The 21209-nt window shown below is 46.6% G+C and overlaps 1 protein-coding gene across 3 annotated transcripts in view; it reads right to left on the minus strand.

Annotated features, from left to right (window-relative positions):
- Window positions 1-21209, minus strand: part of LOC138566693 (leucine-rich repeat and fibronectin type III domain-containing protein 1-like protein) — a 799167-nt gene that overhangs the window by 53904 nt on the left and 724054 nt on the right. For all 3 annotated transcript variants that reach the window (XR_011301995.1, XR_011301996.1, XM_069644277.1), the window contains exon 3: window positions 12384-12988. Coding sequence is in view for 1 of the 3 variants with exons in the window: in XM_069644277.1 (XP_069500378.1) it covers window positions 12384-12988 (605 nt within the window). In the remaining 2 variants the exon portion in view is untranslated. The remainder of the gene's footprint in view (window positions 1-12383; window positions 12989-21209) is intronic.

Here is a 21209-nt window from a genome sequence, read left to right on the forward strand (position 1 = left end):
TCTCCAACTCCCTCTGGTTAGCTCAGGTGCTAAGTGTGTTTTTGCCCCGGTAGCATTTCATGTCACGGATACGCGTTTGTTTAGTAGACCGAACTGTCAAAAAGTGATCGCAATCGTATCTGCGGTAACATGTTTTTGTGCCTAACACCGGTTCATTTCACCACAGGGTACTTACCTTGAGACTTACTGTACAAAGTGAATTGGTTAGTTGTAGTATATTTAACGTATGATTTTTATTGAAGTTTAATAGAAGTGTTGTGTTTATAACGAATGGTTTAAAAATAAATGTACTTATATTTTTCTACCTGAAACCTTGAGTTAGTGTTTGCTTGAGTTACAGTAATTGTGGTCCCTTTGTATAATCTCTGCTACTGCTCATATACTCTTGAGATAAGCCTGGCTGCTCTGCCCTTGCTACCTCTATGACATAGTAGTACGGGCTTGTACCAAAGGTAAAACTTGTATCACCACCTGTAGTCTTAATTGTGTGTAGTGGTCCCTAAGGGCACTGCACAGGATTCTGCCTAACACAAATGTCAATTACATTGTGTGACTGAAACTTACTGTCCCCACAACCTGCACCGAGGGACTAGATTCACTTATGTGAACATCATTTTGCATATGAATTATGGGACTGGAACACGTTCCCTGCAAGTAACTCGCATCACCACCCTATTAGGCACAGGTGATGATAGTGGGGTCGACAGATTGTGCATTCCTTTTCACATGTCCATTACTCGCAAGATCCGCCCCTGAGGGAGGAAGTGCTTACGGGAACCATGGACGTGGATTGATAGAAGAGGTTAGCCACCAATGCGTGTGGCAACATGTTAAACCTGAGGTTGAAGTCATGATAGGCACAGCGAAATAGCATAGGGGAGAGGCAGGTGCACAAGAAGGTGAAAACCAAGCACAAGGTCGTCTGTACACTACGTCTGGGTTTTGCCTAGCTTGTTGTTGTCTTTCCTTTCTTTGGGTGTCCCAGTGTTCCCAAATAACCACATCATGGATTGTCATGGATGCCCTGGAGATCTGAGATCTACTGTGGAGTGCCTCAACCATTAGACACATTTTCTATGCAGCTTCACCATTCAGGATATGGCTCTAGAGTGATCAAATGTATCCATATGGGACTTAGAAAAATGCAATGCGAGATGAGGCTGACTATGGCTCTGATATGATATGCTATGATATGATAGGTTATCTAAGCGCAGACCCAGGGATCGAACCTGTGTTGCTCCGTGTCATCTTGCTTCCAAGGCGAGCACGTTGCCCCTAAGCTATCCTCCCTGTGATGCTGTTCTGGGGTCAATCTGGGGGAGAAGATGTGAACCAGGAATCCTCCTTTACTCACGGTAATCTGTCTTTACCCGCAACCCTTTGGCAGGCAAGCAAACTATTTCTGGTAGGATATAAACCAGATGCAATATTTCACAAACATTTCAATTGAAATGCAAACATGATTTCCTTGCTTGTCATGTATAATGTACGAAAGACTCTGATTGCCTGGGAGGGGTGCAGTGGGAGGTGTTAAAAAGTGTTGGAAAAGTCAGCCCATATTCACAAAGGGGTGCTGTTTGCTTGCAAGGGAAGGCCACACATTCTCCTGTGTCTGGGGAATGCACAATCCATATAAGGATACATTCTGACACTTCTGTGTATTTCATCACTTGGAATAGCAACACTATGGCACACTGCTGTCTTGTTTGACTTTTCTATCCCTTAAACTGTGATTGAAATGCAATTTTCTTTTGGAAACATATAAGATCGCCTCGCAGTGAAATGTGCTTCTAGCAGCGGCGTGGTACTTGGTGCAAACCTACAAATTGATGTTGAGTTGTCTCCCCTGATAGTGATGGGGTTATGGGTAATTGCCAGTGAATCCTTTGTTCTTGCGCAAAGCCTTAATGAAGTGTGCAGGTCACCCTTGCAAACAAGGTGAGCTGGACATTTCTTAGAATCGGGCATCTAAAAATAGGGCATTCTCTGTGATTCTTTAGATGGCAGATTCTCTGCGAGTCATCCCCAAGAGTCTACAATATAAATGCCCTGCAAGAAAAAGAAGCTTCACAAACTCAGACTAAAAAGAAATTAATCAAACTTACAAATATGAACTATCATTAAATAACTAAAGAACAAATGTCCAAGGTCTTCCAGAATACATCCACACCCTCAAAACTAACCAAAGAGGCCATATTCTGTCATACAAAACCCATAGGGAACATGTGTTTATTTTATTTATTTATTTTATTTAAAATGTGTTTATTTTATTTATTTATTTTATTTAAAATGTATAATGCGCTACTAAGACCCAAACAGGATATCTAGGCATTAAAATGCCAGGAGGAAGGCTCAAACACTCAATCCAGTATTTTAGCAAAGTGGAAGAAAAAGATGAAACTGATGTGTCTTCAAAGCTTCCCTAGAGGGAAAGCAATCAACCAAGGTTCTTAAATCCAATAGAAGAGCATTCAATAAACTGCGCACCAGCACAGAAAAAGAGCAGCCAACCAGACGCTTCCGACAGAATTTAGGGACCCTAAGAAGCTGATGAGAGTATGAACATAGGTGTTGCGTTGGACAGTATTTTTGCAATTTGTTTTTCAGGAAATGCGGGCTGGCATTGTGGAGGTCTCTGTGAATAACGCACACAAATCTTATGGGTCTATGCATCTGTAGAAAGATGCACTCAAAACAAGCGTGACAAAATAAGCACCAACACATACAGGTATGATTAGCACAACCAAAAGGCACAGCTCAAAGGCGGAAACCGAGCTGGAATAGCCACCAGGACAAGCCCCTAAACTAGCCATGAGGCAGGGGCAACATTCTTCACAGAGCATACAGGTGTGCCCCTGCTCGCTGCAAGGCGGGTCATGAGATTGCTGGAGAGAAACCAGGATAAGTATCAAACCGGATAACAAAAGAGGAGTGGCAGACACAATAAACATCACATGCATTGCATCACAAACACACAGGTCACATTTACAGATACAAAAACAACACCAACCCACAGGTGGGCCTAACCACTGAAGAAGCCCACCACAACACACCCCGCCCAATCAACACATCATCGAGCTGATTCCAAGAGACTCAAACCCTTTTACTTTCTCCATACTCCAAAAATCGATTAAGGAAGGATGCCGGGTGTCACCTAGTCTCATAAACCCATACATTTACACAATGTAGATAACGTTGCATAAAAGCTGGGGTGCCAGGAGTTTTCCTCGGACAACAATAGAGAGTATGCAGCGGAAGGGGTTGAGGGAAGGCTGGTAGGTCAGAGTGGTGTTTATGGGAGTGTCTTTGGGAGAGTAAGGGAAGGGAAGAGGAGGTGTGTGAGAGAGATCCTTTTCAGAAGTTCTGTTGCGTGAATGGCAGCGTGCAGTGGGAGTTTCCAAAAGGCTAATTCCGCTATTACCACATGCCTCCAATTTAGCTGCATGAACAGCATGCTTCTTATTTGAATGTGCAGTGAAGAAAAGCTTATACACTGTTATTATGACATTCCAGGTGGATTCCATCCACTCTGGCATGGGGATCCCTCACGGCACAATTGAGATGTGCTCAATTAAGGTGCGCATAGTCGGGACAACGAATGCAAATCTTAATTCATTTGACTTCCACTTCTAATACTTCTTCCTCCCGTTCTGACCACTTGGCTCCCCATGCCTTTAGGCTCCCTCCCCAACCACATGACTATCTCTCCAACTTCAAAGCGTCATAAACTCCCCCTTTTTTTAATAAAAAGTTAACATTTAGTCTATCTCCTCAATTAGTCTATGACGTCTCTTGCAAGCTCTTTGAGGCCGACCAGAGCCGCTCACTTGTTCTCTATCCGGGCTCAGTCTGCATGGAGAATCAGCAAGATCCTCACCAACTCCTCACCATCTCCTTCATATGTGGAATCCCAGAGCTCTGGATCTCTTTCCTCGCCTCCAACTTTTCTTGTGAAAACCCCAGGCATCTTCTTGAAACGTGGTGAGTTGGGGGTCACCTTCCTTGTTACACTCTCGGCAGTGATAAGGGATCCCTTAACCTTGAGGATTGTCAAAGGAATGCTCTTACACGCTGACAGGTGCTTGTGAGGTTCCTAGAGGATCACAGTGTCTCCTGGCAGTAGGTTGCTCTCACATGCTTTCCTGGCTGTATCGGCCTGTTCCCTCATGTTCTCCTTTGCCAGAGCATCATGCTCCCCTTCTGACCTTATCACCCGCATAGCTTTCTTCATTGAGAGGGACTTGGGGTAGCCGTGTCCTGATGTTGCGGCCAAACATGACCTCTGACAGAGCTTTCCTCGTAGTGCTGCGAGGGGTGTTCCGGTAGTCATGAAGAAGTTGATATAACATTTTTTCTCTGGGCTCTACAGTAAGATGGGCAATTTGGACATTTCATTTATGTTGCCCATAAAGCGTTCCACCATCCTATTCGTCTGCAAACCATATGGGTGTGACCCTCCAGTGTTTGAACCCCATGTATTCTGCAAATGTTTTAAAGTCTTGTCCTGTGAACGGGGTTCCCTTGTCTGATTTTACTACCCTTGGTACCCCGTATGTGGTGAACTTTCTATCCAGTGCTAGTATGGTGTGGTAGGCGGATGTTCGAGCTCACCAAGCACACTTCCAGAAAGCAAGAATATTCATCTATTTCTATTAACATGCATTCCTCCCCACTGATTGGGCCAAAGAAGTCAATAGCAATCTCATCCAATGCTTTTTCTGGCAGTTCAGCCATGCACAAGGGTTCCAGCCTGGTGTGAGGTTTATTAGAGTGGATGTGGGTCAGATCTTGAGGAGGGCTTCTATTTGTATGTCCAATTGGGGAAACCACACCTTTTGTTTCAGCAGTCTCTTGGTGGATACTATCCTCCTGTGCCCTTTGTGGGCTACAGCTAGTAAGTACCCTTCCTTGCAGTGTTCGTGGAATGACAATCCTGTTTACTTTTAGCAGCGGGCCTTCCTCTGAGCCGTTTAATTTTTCTTTAACTAGAGTCAAGCTTCCGATATCTCTTTGTACTTTGGGAGTGGCGCCCTCACCCACCCGTTTAGCCTGTTTCCAGCGGCCCGATGAGAATGAACTGAATCGGCTGGTTGTTTCCCGTCTTCTGAACAATGTTCGGAAGGTCAACCCCCATCGGGGTCGCTGCTTGCACAATGTAGTGTATGTACTGATCAGCAATTGATAGGCTCCACTCAGCTGAGGCGATATGATGGTGGGACAGGAAGTTTCCTCCTTCCCTGGTCAATGAACATTCTGGAAACTATAGTCTTGATGCCGTAGGCACCATCTTGCAATCTGGGAGGCATTTTCGCCTGCGTATTCCCATATATGAACAACAATGCCTTTTGGTTGGTGACCACTGTGAAAGGTTTGCCATACAAAAACAAGTGAAAATGTTTCAGGCCCATAATAATGTAATAAATAAATACTACGGCCAACCCCCTTTTCTCGGCCTGTGAGTACACCTGATCTATTTTTGAGAGACTCCTGCTGGCATATGACACCATCTGTCATTTTTCTGCATCATCCGGATCCACTTTTGCGAGAATATTGTCTAGCCCTACGGGGCTGGCTTCTACAATGAGCTCTGTCTCCCTCACAGGGTTCAAGTATGCCATGTTTCTGTGGAAGAGATGCACTGGTGGATGCTCTAAAATGCTTGCTGGCAAGCCCCCATCCACACAAACAAAGGTTTTGTTTTTCATGAGAGCCCTCATTGGCTCACTCACCGATGCAAAGTCATGAACGTACCACGGGCAGTAGCTGGCAAGCCCTAAAAAGGAGCGCAGGTCCAACTGATTGGATCGTGTGTAGAGGAGCAGCTGCATGCCTCTACAGGAAATACCTCCCCTACCTCCTATATGTTGGGAGTCTGAGACTGTGCCATGTTTGACACCAGCAGTTGTACCAATACCGGAACAAATCTTTAAAAATAGGTATCCGCCTATGAAATCCTTTCGAATGAACCCACGAAGAGACGACAATCTGAGGGAGGAACTCCCTGAAGGAATATAAAAAGGAGTAAAAGAGAGAAGCTAGTGAGGTAACAAGCACAAGCATGACCCCCTATGAATACTGGCTGAAGAGAACCTTAAAGAACCTAATGACGAAGTTAAGAAACAAGTAAACTTTCATGTGCGAGAAGAAGATTGCATGTGTACAAAGTGCTATAGAAAATTAACCCTTCAATATTTGTACAGTTGCTAGAATGCAAGTAGACTAAGTAATCATAGAAGCTTGCTATACGTAGTGAATAGACTGCAGGCAAAGCCACCATTGTATACAAGCTGGACATCAGTGTCATGAATTTTTGGAAGCCAGAACCAATGTAGAGGAAAGACGGAGAATTGTATTGCAGCAAGAATAAGCTGAAATCGTGGAAGAGCATGGCGAGGCTGTCTGGCCTGGCATCAAAATCAAAGCAGCCAAGGTCAGTTATCTATTCTTGAAAGCAATTAAATGTTAGAAGGATTAATCATCCCTTATTAAGGGGCAAAGAAAGAACACCATTAGTGTCACGTTGTATTCATTTAAGACATTTAAATGCTGCAGAATAGACCAAATTGTGGTCTCTTGTCATGTGAGCCAAGGATGGAAATAGAGTTGGGCTTGGAGTCCTATAACAATGATAGTGAGAGCCTGTACTCCCATATATTCTCACAGTCAAGAATGCTTTGCAAGGCCGAGTTCAAAGATAATCTGCTTGGCAGAAGGCAAGGGTGATGAGAGATGTTGGGCTAATTGGGTGGGGAGGTAAAGTCAAGCCCACCTCCTGGCACCTAGGTATGAGCTTATGTGCTGCTAAGTGAACCAAATGTTCCAGACATGTCATGAGCGTGCCAACCAATTGTAGAGGACCGTTTAATGAATGGCCTTATAGTTTGAAAGCCAATGACAAACCGTGTACTTAATAGTGTTAAAGATTATATGATTTAGAGGAAAGGCATTCGTTGTCCACCTGACAGTAGAAAGCCAATCACAATCCTAGTCCTTATTAAAAATATACTTAGATGTTCCCCTTTAACCAATTATAATTGCTTATAGGTTTTTCATATTTGTCATGTAGTATGACATTTTAGTATAAAGTTGATGTTTAATGAAAACACTGCAGAGAGCTGAGTGAACGTCCGTTGATGTCAGTGGTAACCTTCCTGTTTTAGATAATTGTTAATAACAAAGCAACCTTTGCCATCTTCCTGATTTTGTTCAATTATTTCGACTCAGAGTTATTCTGTGAATTCATCCATTGCATGCATGTTACTAAAGAACGATACGTTCGGGTGATTTGTATTTTGGAGCGCTTCCACCTTTTCAGGGTCAGGTGTCAAACCCTGGGCAGAGAACACATGTCCAAAGAAGCAGAGAGTTCAATTTTCTGAACTTGCACTTCTCTCTATTGTGTGTGAGGTGCGCTGCATCCAGTGCCATGCACACTCTCATCAGCGTTTTGTCATGCTGATACTGGTCCTTCCCAAACACCAGGATGTCGTCACTGTAATTGAGACAGTGGGGAATGTGCTCTATGACATTGTGTATTTCCACCTCAATTATTCCAGCGGCCAAGGACACCCCAAAACAGAGTCGCTTGGATCTGTACAAGTCCAGGTTTATTACAAAGGTTTTTATATACCTGGACTCTTCACTGAGTTACAGCTGTTGGTACCCTTTGTTCAAGTCCAGCTTGGAGAACACAGCCTCCATTGAGTATATGAATCATGCTGGTGATCCTCATGGCTTGATGTCCCTCTGTCTCATTTTGGCCTCCTTGGTACAGCACATCTCTATGCATAGCCTAATGTCATGTGAGACTTTCTTGGGGACCGGGACTATCTGTGAGACCCACGGGGTGAGCCCCGCTGCTGGCTCTATGATGTCCTGCTCCAACAGTTTGTGAAGCTCATCTTCGACCTGCCTCTGGACGTTCCACAGGGATTCCTCGATAGTGTTGCGCCCTGGGATGCACCTCTGGGTTGATGTGGACGGTGATCTGTCTGTCCTTTAGCGTTCCTAGGTCCTTGAATAGTGCCCGGAATAGCTATTTGATATTCGCTGACGAGGTAATGCACTTGTTAGCCATGAGTCAGTATGGTACATGTATCAGTCCCATGTCTAGTGCAGGTCTAAAATTTAGGATGCATCCACTGTCTGTGGTGACTTCTAGTAGGTGTATGTGTATCGTCTTTGACTGGGTCTTGTATTTACAATCCTCCATGCAATACCCTTAACAAGGTAGCAGGTATGAGTTTTGGGGCCTGTGAAAACTCACCGTAGATTTCCTTGCTGATGACTTTGATGGTTGCTTCTGTGTCAACTAGGAATTCAGCCAAGAGACCATTGACCTGTATCAGTAATATTGGGTTCTGCACTTTCGCAGTAGGATTCCCTAATGCATAGAGATACCCTTTCTTCTTCGACTCTTCCACAGCAACTGACTGGATGCACTCTCCAATTGAGACTGCTCGATCAGGTAGCAGTGGTATCTCCTAGGTCTTCTCTTCACCCTTGATGTCGACAACCGATATGACCGATATTCCGGTGTTGCTTTTTCTTGTGTTCTCCTTTCTTCTTTTCTCTCCTTAAGTCTCTGTGGAGGTGGCTTGTAGAATGGGCTTGTCCCTGGTTGGGACCCCAAGGGCTTCTCTCTGGTGCAAACTGCCATTGCACGGTTTCCATCTCCCCGTTCCTTGCTGCGAGCCATTCGACAGACAGCTTTGAAGTGGTTGTCTTCCCCATACGCCGAGCACTATTGTCCCAGGGCAGGGCATGCGTCCTTTTGCGGGATTTCATAACTGCATCAATAGCAAAAAGGCACTCCACTGCTCTTGTGCCACGGAATCGATTCCATTTTGTTGACCACCTCCGACTGCTCTCCACTTACTTTGACATTGTTCATGGCTTCCAGCGGTTGTGCCAACGCCACATCTGTCCTGGCCAAACACAAAATGTCCTCCAGTGTGCGATGCTTTGGAAAGTAGTTGCTTCCTAAAGTCAGTGCACTCACATCCTGCGATAATTTTGAACCTTAAGGCCTCCTCGTTGGAGTAGTTGTTAAAATCGCAGTGTTTCATGCGTATGCAGAGTCGCATCATGAAGGCATCCATCGTTTCACCTTTTAGTTGTTTGGTCTTGTGAAACATGTGGTGTTCGTAGACCATGTTGGTGTGGTGTGAAATACTGGGTAAGGGCAGCTCGTAAGCCAACATATGAGTCTGCAGAGCCAGTCGGGAATTCAACTATGATGTCTCTCACATTGGTGCCTATGGCCAGCGTCAGTAGGTCTGTTTCTTTTCATCGTCCAAAGGCCCTATGGACCTGATGTACAGATCACAGTCTCTAGCCCACATGTGTCCATGAGCCCCAGGTGCTAGTCTCAGAGAGGTCAAAATGGGTAGGTAGTTGCATGGTCAGTGAGTCCTGCAGTCTCGAGGGTAGAACCTCTTGTCGTGTAACAGGTACAGTAAGGTGTTCGTTGTCAGACATGATTTAAGAATGACTTGCGTGTGGTGGTCTTCATGCAAGGTATGGTCCTTCTCTGAAACTGCACAACAAATACTGGGGCTGTGTTTCCTTCTGTTCACGTGCCTGCTTGTTTGCTTTTTCTCTTGCGCTCCTGTCCACTTATATCATTGATGTATGGTACTTGTGAAGGAGGTGCAGCCCAAAGTCACTCATGAAAATGTCCATGTGTGTGTTTCTGCCACCCTCACTGTTGCAAGTAAATTTATTACAGATGTGTCCCCCTCAGCGGGACCGGTGCATGTCAGACAGCCTACCGGCTCATGTGTACAGACTCTGGGTGCTTCCCCTCTGGTCCGCTAACCTTCACCGTGATGGTTTCTCAACTCGCCGTCAGCTACTGTTCCTGAGACCTCAGCGCCGGGCTGCTGACACTGTTCCTTTCTGCAGCGCACCGAACACGCAGATCTTCTCACTCCACCCACCCCCTCACCCGAGCAACAGCACGAGCAGGAACTACCTCCCTTATCGCCAGTATTCGGTTCCAGGTGGGGAGTCTGGGGACCACCCACCCTGGCATGGGGATCCCTCCAAGCGCAATTGAGATGTGATCAATGAAGGCACGTACAGCCGGGGCAACAGATGCACGTCTTTATTCATCTGGCTTCCACTACCAATACTGACTCCTCCCCAGGGGTGGACTAGGAACTAAAAGAGGCCCTGGAAATAATGACTAGGGGCCAAAAGAGGCCCTGGAAATAATGTCCAAAATGGCCCCATATGACACATTTTCAGCAAGCCCAATGCTTTTCCTATGAGGAAATTTGGAAATACCACACAAAAGAGGCCCAGGGTGCAGAGGCCCACCGGGAAATCTCCAGAGTTCACTATAGGCCAGTCCACCCCTGCTCCTCCCGTCCGCCGACCCCGCTCCCCGTGCCTTCAGGCTCCCTCCCTAAACAAGTGACTATCTCCCCAACTTCACAACGTGACAGTCATAACTTCAGTGTGGTCGATCTCACTATCAGTGTGATCTTGCACATCCACTGAAGGACATTGGATAAAGTACGACATATGCAGGCTTTAATATGTTCACAAACACACACGCCGTCTAAGCGACCTTCAGAGTGAACGTTTGCATACAATCTATACCCACAAAACATGCTGCCATCTACATTAAAGAAACATAATACGACAGCCCATGCTGCGATGCAAGAGATAGGGGCCAACAATTATCCTTGGAGCCAGATTACTTAAACATTGCCACAACCACAATACCGCGAATAACCATCGGAACCAGATTTGCATACATTGGCGCTACCCCTGCATGCCCCCTGTTCTTTCCACATCCTTACCCACTTCCAAACAAAATCCTGTTAACCTTTCCCCAATTACAGCCTGTTTATTAGTACTATATTTTATTATTTTTTATTTTTATTTATTTATAAAATGTGTTACTCTTCACGATTTGCATTTTCTGCAACATTGTTCCAAAAACAATGCAAATCGTTCATATATTGATGTTAATAGCAGGATACCTGATCAGCACATACACAGAGTCAGCACGACATCCACACACTGCCTGCTGTAATCTAAGCAAAATATAGCACATTTTGCATTCATTAGTGGTTGTCAACGCCCCTACTTGGAAACAAAGGTTGTGTTTGCTGAGATGTTTAAGCCAATCCTCCAAGAATATGAACTGCCGAAGGACATGTGTTCAGACGGTACAATGCTATCCTCCAGAGAATGAAACAATGTACAACACATGACTGAATAAAGCAGACTGGCCGCCCTCATAATAGAACTTGGTACCTACTTCTGCCCACAAGAAAGATACAAAACCTGTGCACAAAATGGAGGATCAGACAAAAAAAAGCCAAACACCACAAAATAATTTCTCATTAATATGCACATCTGCTCATTTGCAGACTAAACATGCATTGTACAGCATCAACCACAGAAACATAGGTTAGTGAATATTGCATTGATCCAGGACATTGATAAAAGCTACAGTGATAATCCTGTGATTTCATAATGAACCCAAGACACTCAGTAACTCAACAGTGAAAACGTGTGCTCTCATTTGTTCACAAGGATCATTAAAAGTTGCTCTACTAAATATAATGATCTATGTTTCCCCTCTAGACAATAAACAGTTTCTACTCATTAGGAATGCATGTTTTACGTAAGGCTAACGTCAATGTGTATCACCTCGTCTTACCTATAGCACTTTCATCTCTTCTATTATTGTTATTTGGGTATTTATCGAGTGTGGTCTCCGGCGAGCAACAGAGCACTTTAAAAACATAGAGGAAGAACATGGTGAGTGAAGCAGAGAAACAAATGAGGGAGGAGCTAACATGGCAGAGGAAAGGGGCACTTGAGGGGTCTGGGGTGGGCAGTTTGGTAGCAAGGGATCGACAAGCAATCAGAAGAGGAAACAGTGGGGAGCAGATCACCCAGCCTTTGGTAGGATGGAGAGTGGAGGGTGTGTGGTCCTAGGTGTTAGGGAGAAGACATTCATTGGAGAGAAGGGTTTTGAGTGGCTTCTGGAACTGTAGAAGCTGTATTAGCTTCAATTTGCATGCACTTCTGCATGCACTGCCAGATGGTAATGGTGGCACTGTGGTGAAAAGCCCTTGCTTCTGTCAGACCTGTTAAGTCAGGCTATTAGGCTCTTACCATCCGAAGCAGTCGGCTTCTTCTGTCAGTATCGTTTAATGAGAACTGACTGAAAGCTTCCAGGGCAAAATGTGTTAGCCTGGTAAGGTTATCCTCCTTTTAAGGATGTTTACTACCCACTCCCCAATTTTGTAATGATTAAACTGCATTTTTATCTGCCTACCATGGTGCTCCCTGATCCGCCAGTTTGATGGCAGTCTTTGACCATGTTTTTAAAGCACAAGCGTTGCTAACAGAATTACCTGTTTCATTTGCTTTGGTGTCTCCTGAGGGTAGCGAGGAGTTGTTCTGCTGGTCCACACTTGACCTTGACGGATGCCTCCTCCTAGGAGATGAAGGGTCCTCAATGTCAGTATCAGGGATCTGCGTCACACAGACCTTCTCACAGTCCCTAGTGTAAGTCACTGTGGCACAGTCTTTGATAGATCTGCCAGAGCATTCCTCTCCAAGTCCTTCGTGCTTTGCTTGGACCTTGGCGGCAGTCTGACCCGAGCTCCCAGGCTGGTTGCCGTTAGTCTGTGAGTACACATTACTGACCTTGGCCTTCTGTTGATCATCCTGGTTGCTGTAGACCTTGTACCGGATCATAAGGATGATGATGAAGACCAGGACTGAGGCCACAATGATGCCGCCGATGATGATGATCATGGTTCCGCCAAGGAACTGGGTGTGCATCGACTGGCACTGGTTATATTCCTGCTGGGTGTTGAAATGCACGCAGCCAATGGCTCTGGTGGCCGTTAGGAAAGTAATACCATCATTGTAGACTGCCAAGACACACAGGTCATACTCCCGCCCAGCCACCAGGTCCTTGACCAGGAAGCTCCTGCTGGAGGCTGGAATCATTCTGGAAGAAACAAAGAAAAGGTCACATCAGTGTGATAGCTGCCCAAGCTGTCATTTTTTTAATTGACACATTTATTACGATCGTATCTTGGTTGGCACAATGCTCACATGGCAACGAATAGACCATGTGAAGGTCCACAGGAAATGATTTGCCTAGCACAGGAAGTATATGCAATGTTCCCCATATCCATGATATTACCTCTCTGAATGCATTCACACCTTGTTTCAATGTACACAGCTGCACCAGAACTGTTAGTAGTTCCACACTGAATCAGACCTGTCCACCCCCATCTGCATTCTAATCCCCTAAACCCCAGCAGGATAACTTCATTGGAGGACCTAAGAGTTTGCACACCATACTGAGGGTACCAAACTGTCCTCATTTGTTAATTATCACATAGAAATAGCCCTTCTCTTCTCCTAACGTGTTTGCTTTAATTTTACCCTTGGTTGCTAGGCGATGATTCTGAAATGCCCATCACGCACCTCACCTAAAGTCACTTCTGGCTATTGAAAATGACCTTTTCCAGCTCGATCATTTGCGTAGTCAGGGTTCCGTTTTTCTGACACTCTGTTTCTCTGAAGCTTTCGCCGCCTGTGGACATTGGCTCCAATAACTGATTATTAAGAGCCATGCATGCTCTGGTGTCTTTTAAAACATGCTCTTGGCTGACAGGGGAAGCAGGAGGGAAATAATTACTTGATACAGCAAAACAGTACCCCCAACGGAATCCAATGTTTTGCCACCCTTTGCCTAGAGGGTCTTTGGTCCCCCACTCTGTTAGGAATTAGGGCATAATTTACATCCTGCGGGGGGGCGGGGGGGGAAGGCAACGGGCTCTCTCTAATAGTGATACCTTCAGAGGCTGTCTGAAAATGCCCTTTCCCTCCCTGCCAAGTTACCCAGTTCCGCACGTCGAGCAAGTACTGCTTTTTGATTCCAATCGCATGCAGGAACTTGTAGTTTTGTCTTTCCCATTTCATGCAGCGCTAAAAAAAATAGGACTGGCTCAACGATTCCACATGTAACTGAGAAACTTGGCAGTTATGAATAAGGCCCTGCCTATCGGAGGCCCCAGTGCGCCCTGGCGGGTCCCCATCCCACCCTGGGGGGAAAACCTCTAACATGTACCAACCAGAATTTCAGGAAAGCCGGGGATGCGTCCCCCTCCTTTGGGCACCTATCTCACACGTTGGTCGACCAGCCCCTTGCCCAGCAGTGGTACCAGGATGCGCCGGTGTGGTCTCCATCACTCCTGGCAGGGAAAAGCTCTATTGCTCCCTGGCCAGAGCTCCAGGGTGGCCAAGAGTGCTGACCCCTCCCTTGGTCACCTGCCTCACATGTTGGTCGACCATCCCCTTTCCCAACGGCGGTCTGGGGGCACCCCAGCAGGGTCTCCATCCCTCCCTTGAGGGAAAAGCTCTATCGCTCCCCAGTCAGAGCTCCAGGATGGTCAGTAGTTCTGCCCCCTCTGTAGTGCACCTGCCTTGCAAATGGGTAGACCGACCCCTTCCCAGCAGAATTCCTTGGGGGCCTGCCAATCCTTCCTGCCTGGGCCTATTGGCATACATTGTACTACCAAATGGCCACACTCTGAGTCTGGTAGTAATGAATGGAAGGAGGAGGTGGCCGGACTGCTCTGGAAGTCCACTAGGGAACTTATTTGAAATTGTTCTCTATTTGGGTCTATAAGGAGGTTTGACACTTTTGCCCCGACTTCCCCCTATAGACAGTGTATATGGGTCTTGTTTGTGCTCCACTTGGTTATTGATGCCCAACCAGGCCTCCGTGGCAAAATCACTGCACCCACTCAAGCCAGCCAAGTGCCACGTCCCACACGTTGTCCAGCAGAGTTTGGCCTGCTGGGGGCATCCTGCTGGCCCACAGCACGGGGGGAGCCTTTGATGCTTTTCCGAGAGGCCAACTTATTTCCAGGCAGCAGAGCACCTGACCAACAAAAGAGCCTCAGCTGACTTGCACATGGAAGGCAGTGCAACCTGCCCATCTGCCTCTCTTCACTCCACTGGTTTGATTTGGTGCACTTTGTCCATACAGGGTTGGACTGCTTAGCAGTTCTTGGCTGTTGTTTCAAGTAATTAGCTTCCACCCACCTTGGGACCATGCCAAGGCTAGGCATCCTCAGGGGAGGGCCCTCTTAGAGTGTACTCTTCCCTCCAAGCAGAACGTAGGCTGAGCAGCCTGGCAGCTCCCTCATGGTCAGATCAGAGTGGATGGGGTTGTGTGGTGCTATCCCTGGTGGCAATACATGGTTTACCATTTAACCTTGGTGGCAGGGTTGCTAAGCCATGATGTAGCCCCTTCTCCATCAAGCACATTTCTGTTGCAGTTCGGAACAACCGTTCCATGGGGTGCTGACTCTCTGTCACCCCACCTGTTGTGGCGTGTGGAAAAACCGCCCCCTCTATATGTTGGGCTTGGCCCCAGCCTCTCCCGACAAACCCTCTGTGGTAGAGCAGGCTGAGCCACCAGCGCCCGCAATACTGACCTGTCCAGCCAACACGCACGCAGCGGGGCACACTCCAACGCTTGGGTCCCGCAGTTGGCCTTGAGTGTACAAATGCCGGCCCTAGGTGGGCACACAGCCCCCCCCCCCATTTCAACGCTCTGCAGGGTTGCTAACGGGCTGATCCTTTCAGTAGCATAGGCTTGTCTCAGAGATTACGCCATGCACGTTTAAATACATACGGCTGGTACAATGAAACTGTGAATGGCTCAATAAATCTGTTATGGTTCGTTTGATAACTACATATGTGACTTGGATTACTGTGGTCATTTTAGAGCTAATTCATGTCGACAAGTGCTAACTTCACAGAATACATGCATTTATCAGACCAAGACCGAGCCGGCTGTTTTGGTGACTCTAGATAACTTTGGGCTGATTGCACATTCCTGTGTCAGCGATGATACATTCGGATGTCTGCCCTGTCAATGTTTGCTGGTACTTTCTCTGCCTACCATGGTGACCATGGGCAAAAGGGAATCAGGGTTCGATTCTAGAAAGGGAGCCTGAGAAACAACTACCACTTCCAAGGAAGGCAGGAGGCAAGCAAATGATCTACTCCCGACTCGGGGCGGAAGTGATGGAGAATGATACAGGACTGTTTTGAGGCCCTGTTACTGGAATGAGTACACTTTAAATCCATTAATGAGGATCTATGGGATGGCAAGTCTGGTGTCAGCAGCCGTGGTAACTCCAGCTCCAATAGCATATATATTAAAGTTGCTGCAGTTAAAATGCTCAAATTGAACTTTGGGATCGATCATGTGGTCTGCCATGAGGCGAGCTATGACCTGTCCCAGCCCCTGCCTCTCGACATCCCGTTGATGTTTGGACTGAGTGTCCTGGGGCTCTGAAAGTGTTTACTTTGAAAGATACTGCAAGTTTTCAAAGTAGGACAGTCGCCTGAATACTTCAGGTCGAATAAATGGTATAGGACTCTGGTTCTATTTTGTTGGTTGTCAGAACTGGGTCCAAGATTAAGAGGGATGGCCGGGGGCATTTGAATTGTGCCACTAGAGATGAACTTCTTGAACCCATGCAAGACGAACCAAAGAGAAAGCATTTGCCAATAATCTTTTCATTAATCAAGTCGGAGGTTCGAAGTCCATAATATACCATCATAGTTAAACGATGCCAACAAGCGCTCCGGCAGCGTTATTCCCATGACCTGTCAAGCAGCTTCTGGGACACCAAAGTCTTTGGGTTCTGGGAGGAGTATGGTTGCAAAGGTGAAATTAAAGAAATTGATGGAAGGTAACCACCAGGAATGTACCCTGCGGCTTAATTTGACTCAACACAGGAAAGCACATTCGGCCTAGACACAGAAAGGATTTCCAGATTGATAGCTCTTCCTCGATTCTGTGGGTGGGGGTGCATGGCCGTTCTTAGTTGATGGAGCTATTTGTCTCAGTAATTTTGTTAACAAATGAGACTCCTCCATGCTATTTAGTCACGTGACCTCAAGCAGTCTGCATTTAAATTCTTAGAGGGTCAAGTGGCGTTCAGCCACACAAGATCGAAAAATAACAGGTCGGTGTGAAAAATCAACTTCCAGGGTACCAGTGATCCAGGGATGAATAACGGTTGCTAAACCATCTAAACAATACACTTGTGTATTGAGCACTATATAAATAAAATATATAAAAAAAATATCATATCACCTCTAGTGCACCAGAAGGTAAATTATAAACCTCCTTGTCCAATTTTGGTAACGTGGATGGAATGGCAGGCTTATCTCCGCAAGGTCATGGATCGTTGGTTAGTTGCAACACAGCGAAAATAGAATTATTACCCAATGATGAAAGGGACTGTCCAGTCAAGGTTGGAAAAAATATCTATTTTATTATTACTACAACAGACAGTTCTAGCACACTACAAAATACAACCCTGTAAAGGAAAACAGAGGACAGACAGTTTCACGAACGAAAGGGATGCACTCTGGATTCTGACACAAGGGTAGTCTGTAAAGCAATAAGTCTTAACTGTTCAAGGTTATTTGGTTTCAGCACCAAGGGAGCAAGGGGAAATAAATGTCACTACGGGCTATCAGAGAAGAACCAGGGGTCAGAACCACAATGTACCTGGTGCTTGAGATGATATTGATGCTCAACAGTGTCAAGTCTGTTACAGGATGCTTTTCAGCTCCTGCAACAGAGTTCAAGATGGGAGACAGCTGCGGGTATCAGGCGGCAGGAGCGAGGCTGGATGGACGGCTACAGGCTGACCTACATGGTGGCTCGGTGCCAAGAATCAGTGTCTCTGTGCTGGTTGGTGGCTCAGGAATGCTGGTCGAGGCGACTCGGATGGCTTTAGTGACTACAGCGTGACAACAGTCAGTGGGGCAACTGATCGCGGTTTGGGTGGTCGACTGCCCCAAAAATGTCCTTAAGAGATGGATGCTGGTTGATGCTTGTTGTGGCACTCCCCCTAGCTTCTTCGCAGGGCTCTTGTTGTCCTTTAAGGCAGACAACCCAAAGCTGAGGAGAGTTTTTACAGGGAACGGCCTGGTCCTTTGTTCACAGACTCTCTGGCACTTCCCATCTAGGAAGCCTGCTGGCAGAACCTAGCAGGCATGATGTGTGCTGGCTGGGTACCGGTTATGGAGCTACTGGATGTGTCCTCTGAGTCTGGTCTTTCCCTTCTGGTCCCTGGGAGATGTTTAGGGGAGGAATCTTGCTTCCCTCTTCGAAATCCTGGAATTCCTTCACTGGCAGAATCCGACTGAACCTTCAGCCAGGGTCCAAATGAGTCCTTCCTACCCCTTTTAATGTTGTCCAATGATCTACTAAGTGAGGGGCTCAGCCCTCTTTTAAAGCTAAACGGGCCCCGTTGATTGGTGCAGGGTAAGCCTACCTTAAAGAACCATCCCCGGGTCCCCTCCAATAATCTTCTGATTTACGTCTGGTCATATCCAGCATGCTTTGCAACAGGAAATATAAAGGGTGAAAACATGTACTACTAAGTCCCACCCACCTTCCTGTCTGTTGTTAATCAGTGTGTCTCTCTGGTAAATCTGTGGCTCCTGATCAAAGCGCAGATCTCCCTTGAAGTTTGTGGTGTGAACAGACTGTCTGTCTCCATTAGTTCACATACTTATTGCCTCTGAAAAGGGGTCTCCCTGCAGGGGTTGCCCACTGTAAACAGTTGTCCCTGATCTGCCATTCACTGCCCTTCATATAGCGTGGTGGGAGCGAGCTTCAAGTTGACACATTGCATATGAAAGAGGAGTTAGTTTTCATGCCATTGTTATGTTCTGTTAGCAGGCCTATTTGCAGGCCTGTTTCAATTAACTCTCATCAGCATGTGTTGCCACCAGCAGAACTTAGACAATAGAGAGGGTGGATTCATAGAGCCTTTGATATTTTAATTAGTCTGGCCATGGCCAGAGGAAGGTGTTGCCTTCCCCCTTCCTGAGATGTTTTGATGTACCTGTGGTGGTCACATTCCAACTGAACATGACAGGGAGGACTGTGCCTGTAGGCTGTGTCCCCTCTGAAGTACACTTGGCTATGTGTTTGTTGTGCGGCGAGCATAGAAAAATGGGTGCGGAATATTCTCTCACATTTTCTGAGGTTGATCTCCCATCAGTCCATTTCTTACAAAATTTCCAAAAAGCACAGGCAAGCGTACATTCCAAGTGCAGATGGTCGAATTCCTCACATGCCCCTCAGCCTCAAAATATGAACCACCACCCTGCTGAAGGTCTGGTTCATCATCAATGCGAAAGTTCTGGCTGAGGCTGCATTTCCATGCTGGGAGGCTGGCTTGTTCTGGACCTGACAAAATCTGGTTAACCATTCACTGAAAAGTGGCTGGGGCATTGTTCAATCCGAAAGGCAAAAAAATGCACTGATAATGTCCTTCCGGGATTGAGAATGCTGACCTCTCTCTCATTCCATCTATCAAGCCGACCTGCAAATACCCCTCTGTGGGGTTAAAGGTACTCATTTACTTGGAAGCACCAAGCTTGTCAATGAGCTCCTCTGCCCAGGAAATGGGGTGAGCATCTGTCTTCATGACAGAATTGAGCCCCCTGTAGTTCACACAAAAGCAATCTTCTGTCTTCCCACCACTGGTCTTTTTAGGGACCAGTACCACTAAGCTAGCCCAGGGGCTGTGGGATGGCTCTATCGCTCCAAGGGACAGCATCTTGGAAACATTCTCCTTGATGGTGTCTCTGACCTTATCAGACATCCAGTGAATCCTACTCTTCACCGGCTTACTATCTCCATTGTCCACATAATGGGTGCACCAATCTGCGCGACCGGGAGTCAGAGAAATCAGACCGGTAAACTGTCCCAGTAAACAGTGCCAGTCTGTCAGTAGCTGTTCTGATAGGTCTGTTGCAAGGTTGACACCTTCAACTGACCCATCTGTGGCTTCAGTGTGCAAGAGGTCTGGGAGGGGATCGGTCTCCTCCTCAGTCACTCCGTCATTCACTAATGCCATGACCAAGTCATCCGAGCTATAATGGGGTTTAAGCCGGTTGACATGAAAGACCCTGCACACCTGTTTAGGTCCTTTCACGTTAATGAGATAATTCACCTCACTGACCTTTTCTAACACACAGTAAGGCCCAGTCCATTTGTTGAGAAAAAACACTGGGTTTGAAAGGCTCCATAATCCACACCCACAGGCCTGGAGAATAGACTTTCACTGTGGCCTTCTGGTTGTGCCAGTGCTTCATCAGCTCCTGACTGGCCTTTAGGTTCTTGGTCTACTGTTCCTTGTACTTTGCCATTCTAGACCTAAGGCTGAGTACATAGTTCACCTCATCTCGTGCAGGGGATGAGGGTTTGCTTTCCCATTCCTCTTTCACTAGACTGAGGGGACCTCATACAGGTTATCCAAACAGAAGCTCAAAGGGGCTAAATCCTACTCCATTCTGTTGCACCTCCCTGTAGCTGAACAGAAGGCATGGCAAGAGAATGTCCCATTTTCTCCTCAAGGGCTCTTCGAAGCCACCTATCATACATTTCAGGATCCTGTTGAACCACTCAACAAGCCCATTGGTTTGTGGATGGAAGGATGTAGAGACATCGTAGGTGACTCCACACTATTCCCACATGGCCTTCATAAACGCTGAGATGAAGTTTGATACTCTGTCAGAAATTACTTCCTTGGGAAATCCAATGCGGGAGAATATCCCAATCAGAGCCTTTGCAATCACAGGGGCTTTGATGCTCCTCAGACGGACAGCATCAGGGTATCTTGTGGCGTTGTCTACCACCACCAATATGTATATGTTCACTGAGCTGGTTTAAAGTTCCAAAGGACCCACAATATCCATGCCTATTCTCTGGAAGGTCCACTCAACCATGGGTCGTGGAATTAAGGGGGCCGTTGTGGCACCATCTGACTTGCCAGAAGCTTGAGAAGTCAGGCAGGACTGGACAAACTCCGTAACTTTTACACCAAACGGCGGGCAGTAAAAGTGCGCAGACAACCACTGTGATGTCTTAGTCACCCCCAAGTGATCCGCTAAAGGAATATGGTGAGTCAAATCCAAAAGGAATTCTTTCTGGCATTGGGGAATCACCAACCTTCTGGTGTCCTCGTCCTCTGAATCCTTTGACTCACTGTGCAGGAGTCCATCCTCTCAGAACACTTTGAACAGTCCAGGGGCCTCACCCTTAGCCTGCTCCTCTGCCTGCTTCTTCAGACCCGCCAGAGTGAGGCATTCTTTCTGGGCTCTGAAGA

The sequence above is a fragment of the Ambystoma mexicanum genome, chromosome 2p (genome assembly GCF_040938575.1).
Source record: "Ambystoma mexicanum isolate Mex_15411 chromosome 2p, UKY_AmexF1_1, whole genome shotgun sequence".
Lineage (NCBI taxonomy): Eukaryota > Metazoa > Chordata > Amphibia > Caudata > Ambystomatidae > Ambystoma > Ambystoma mexicanum.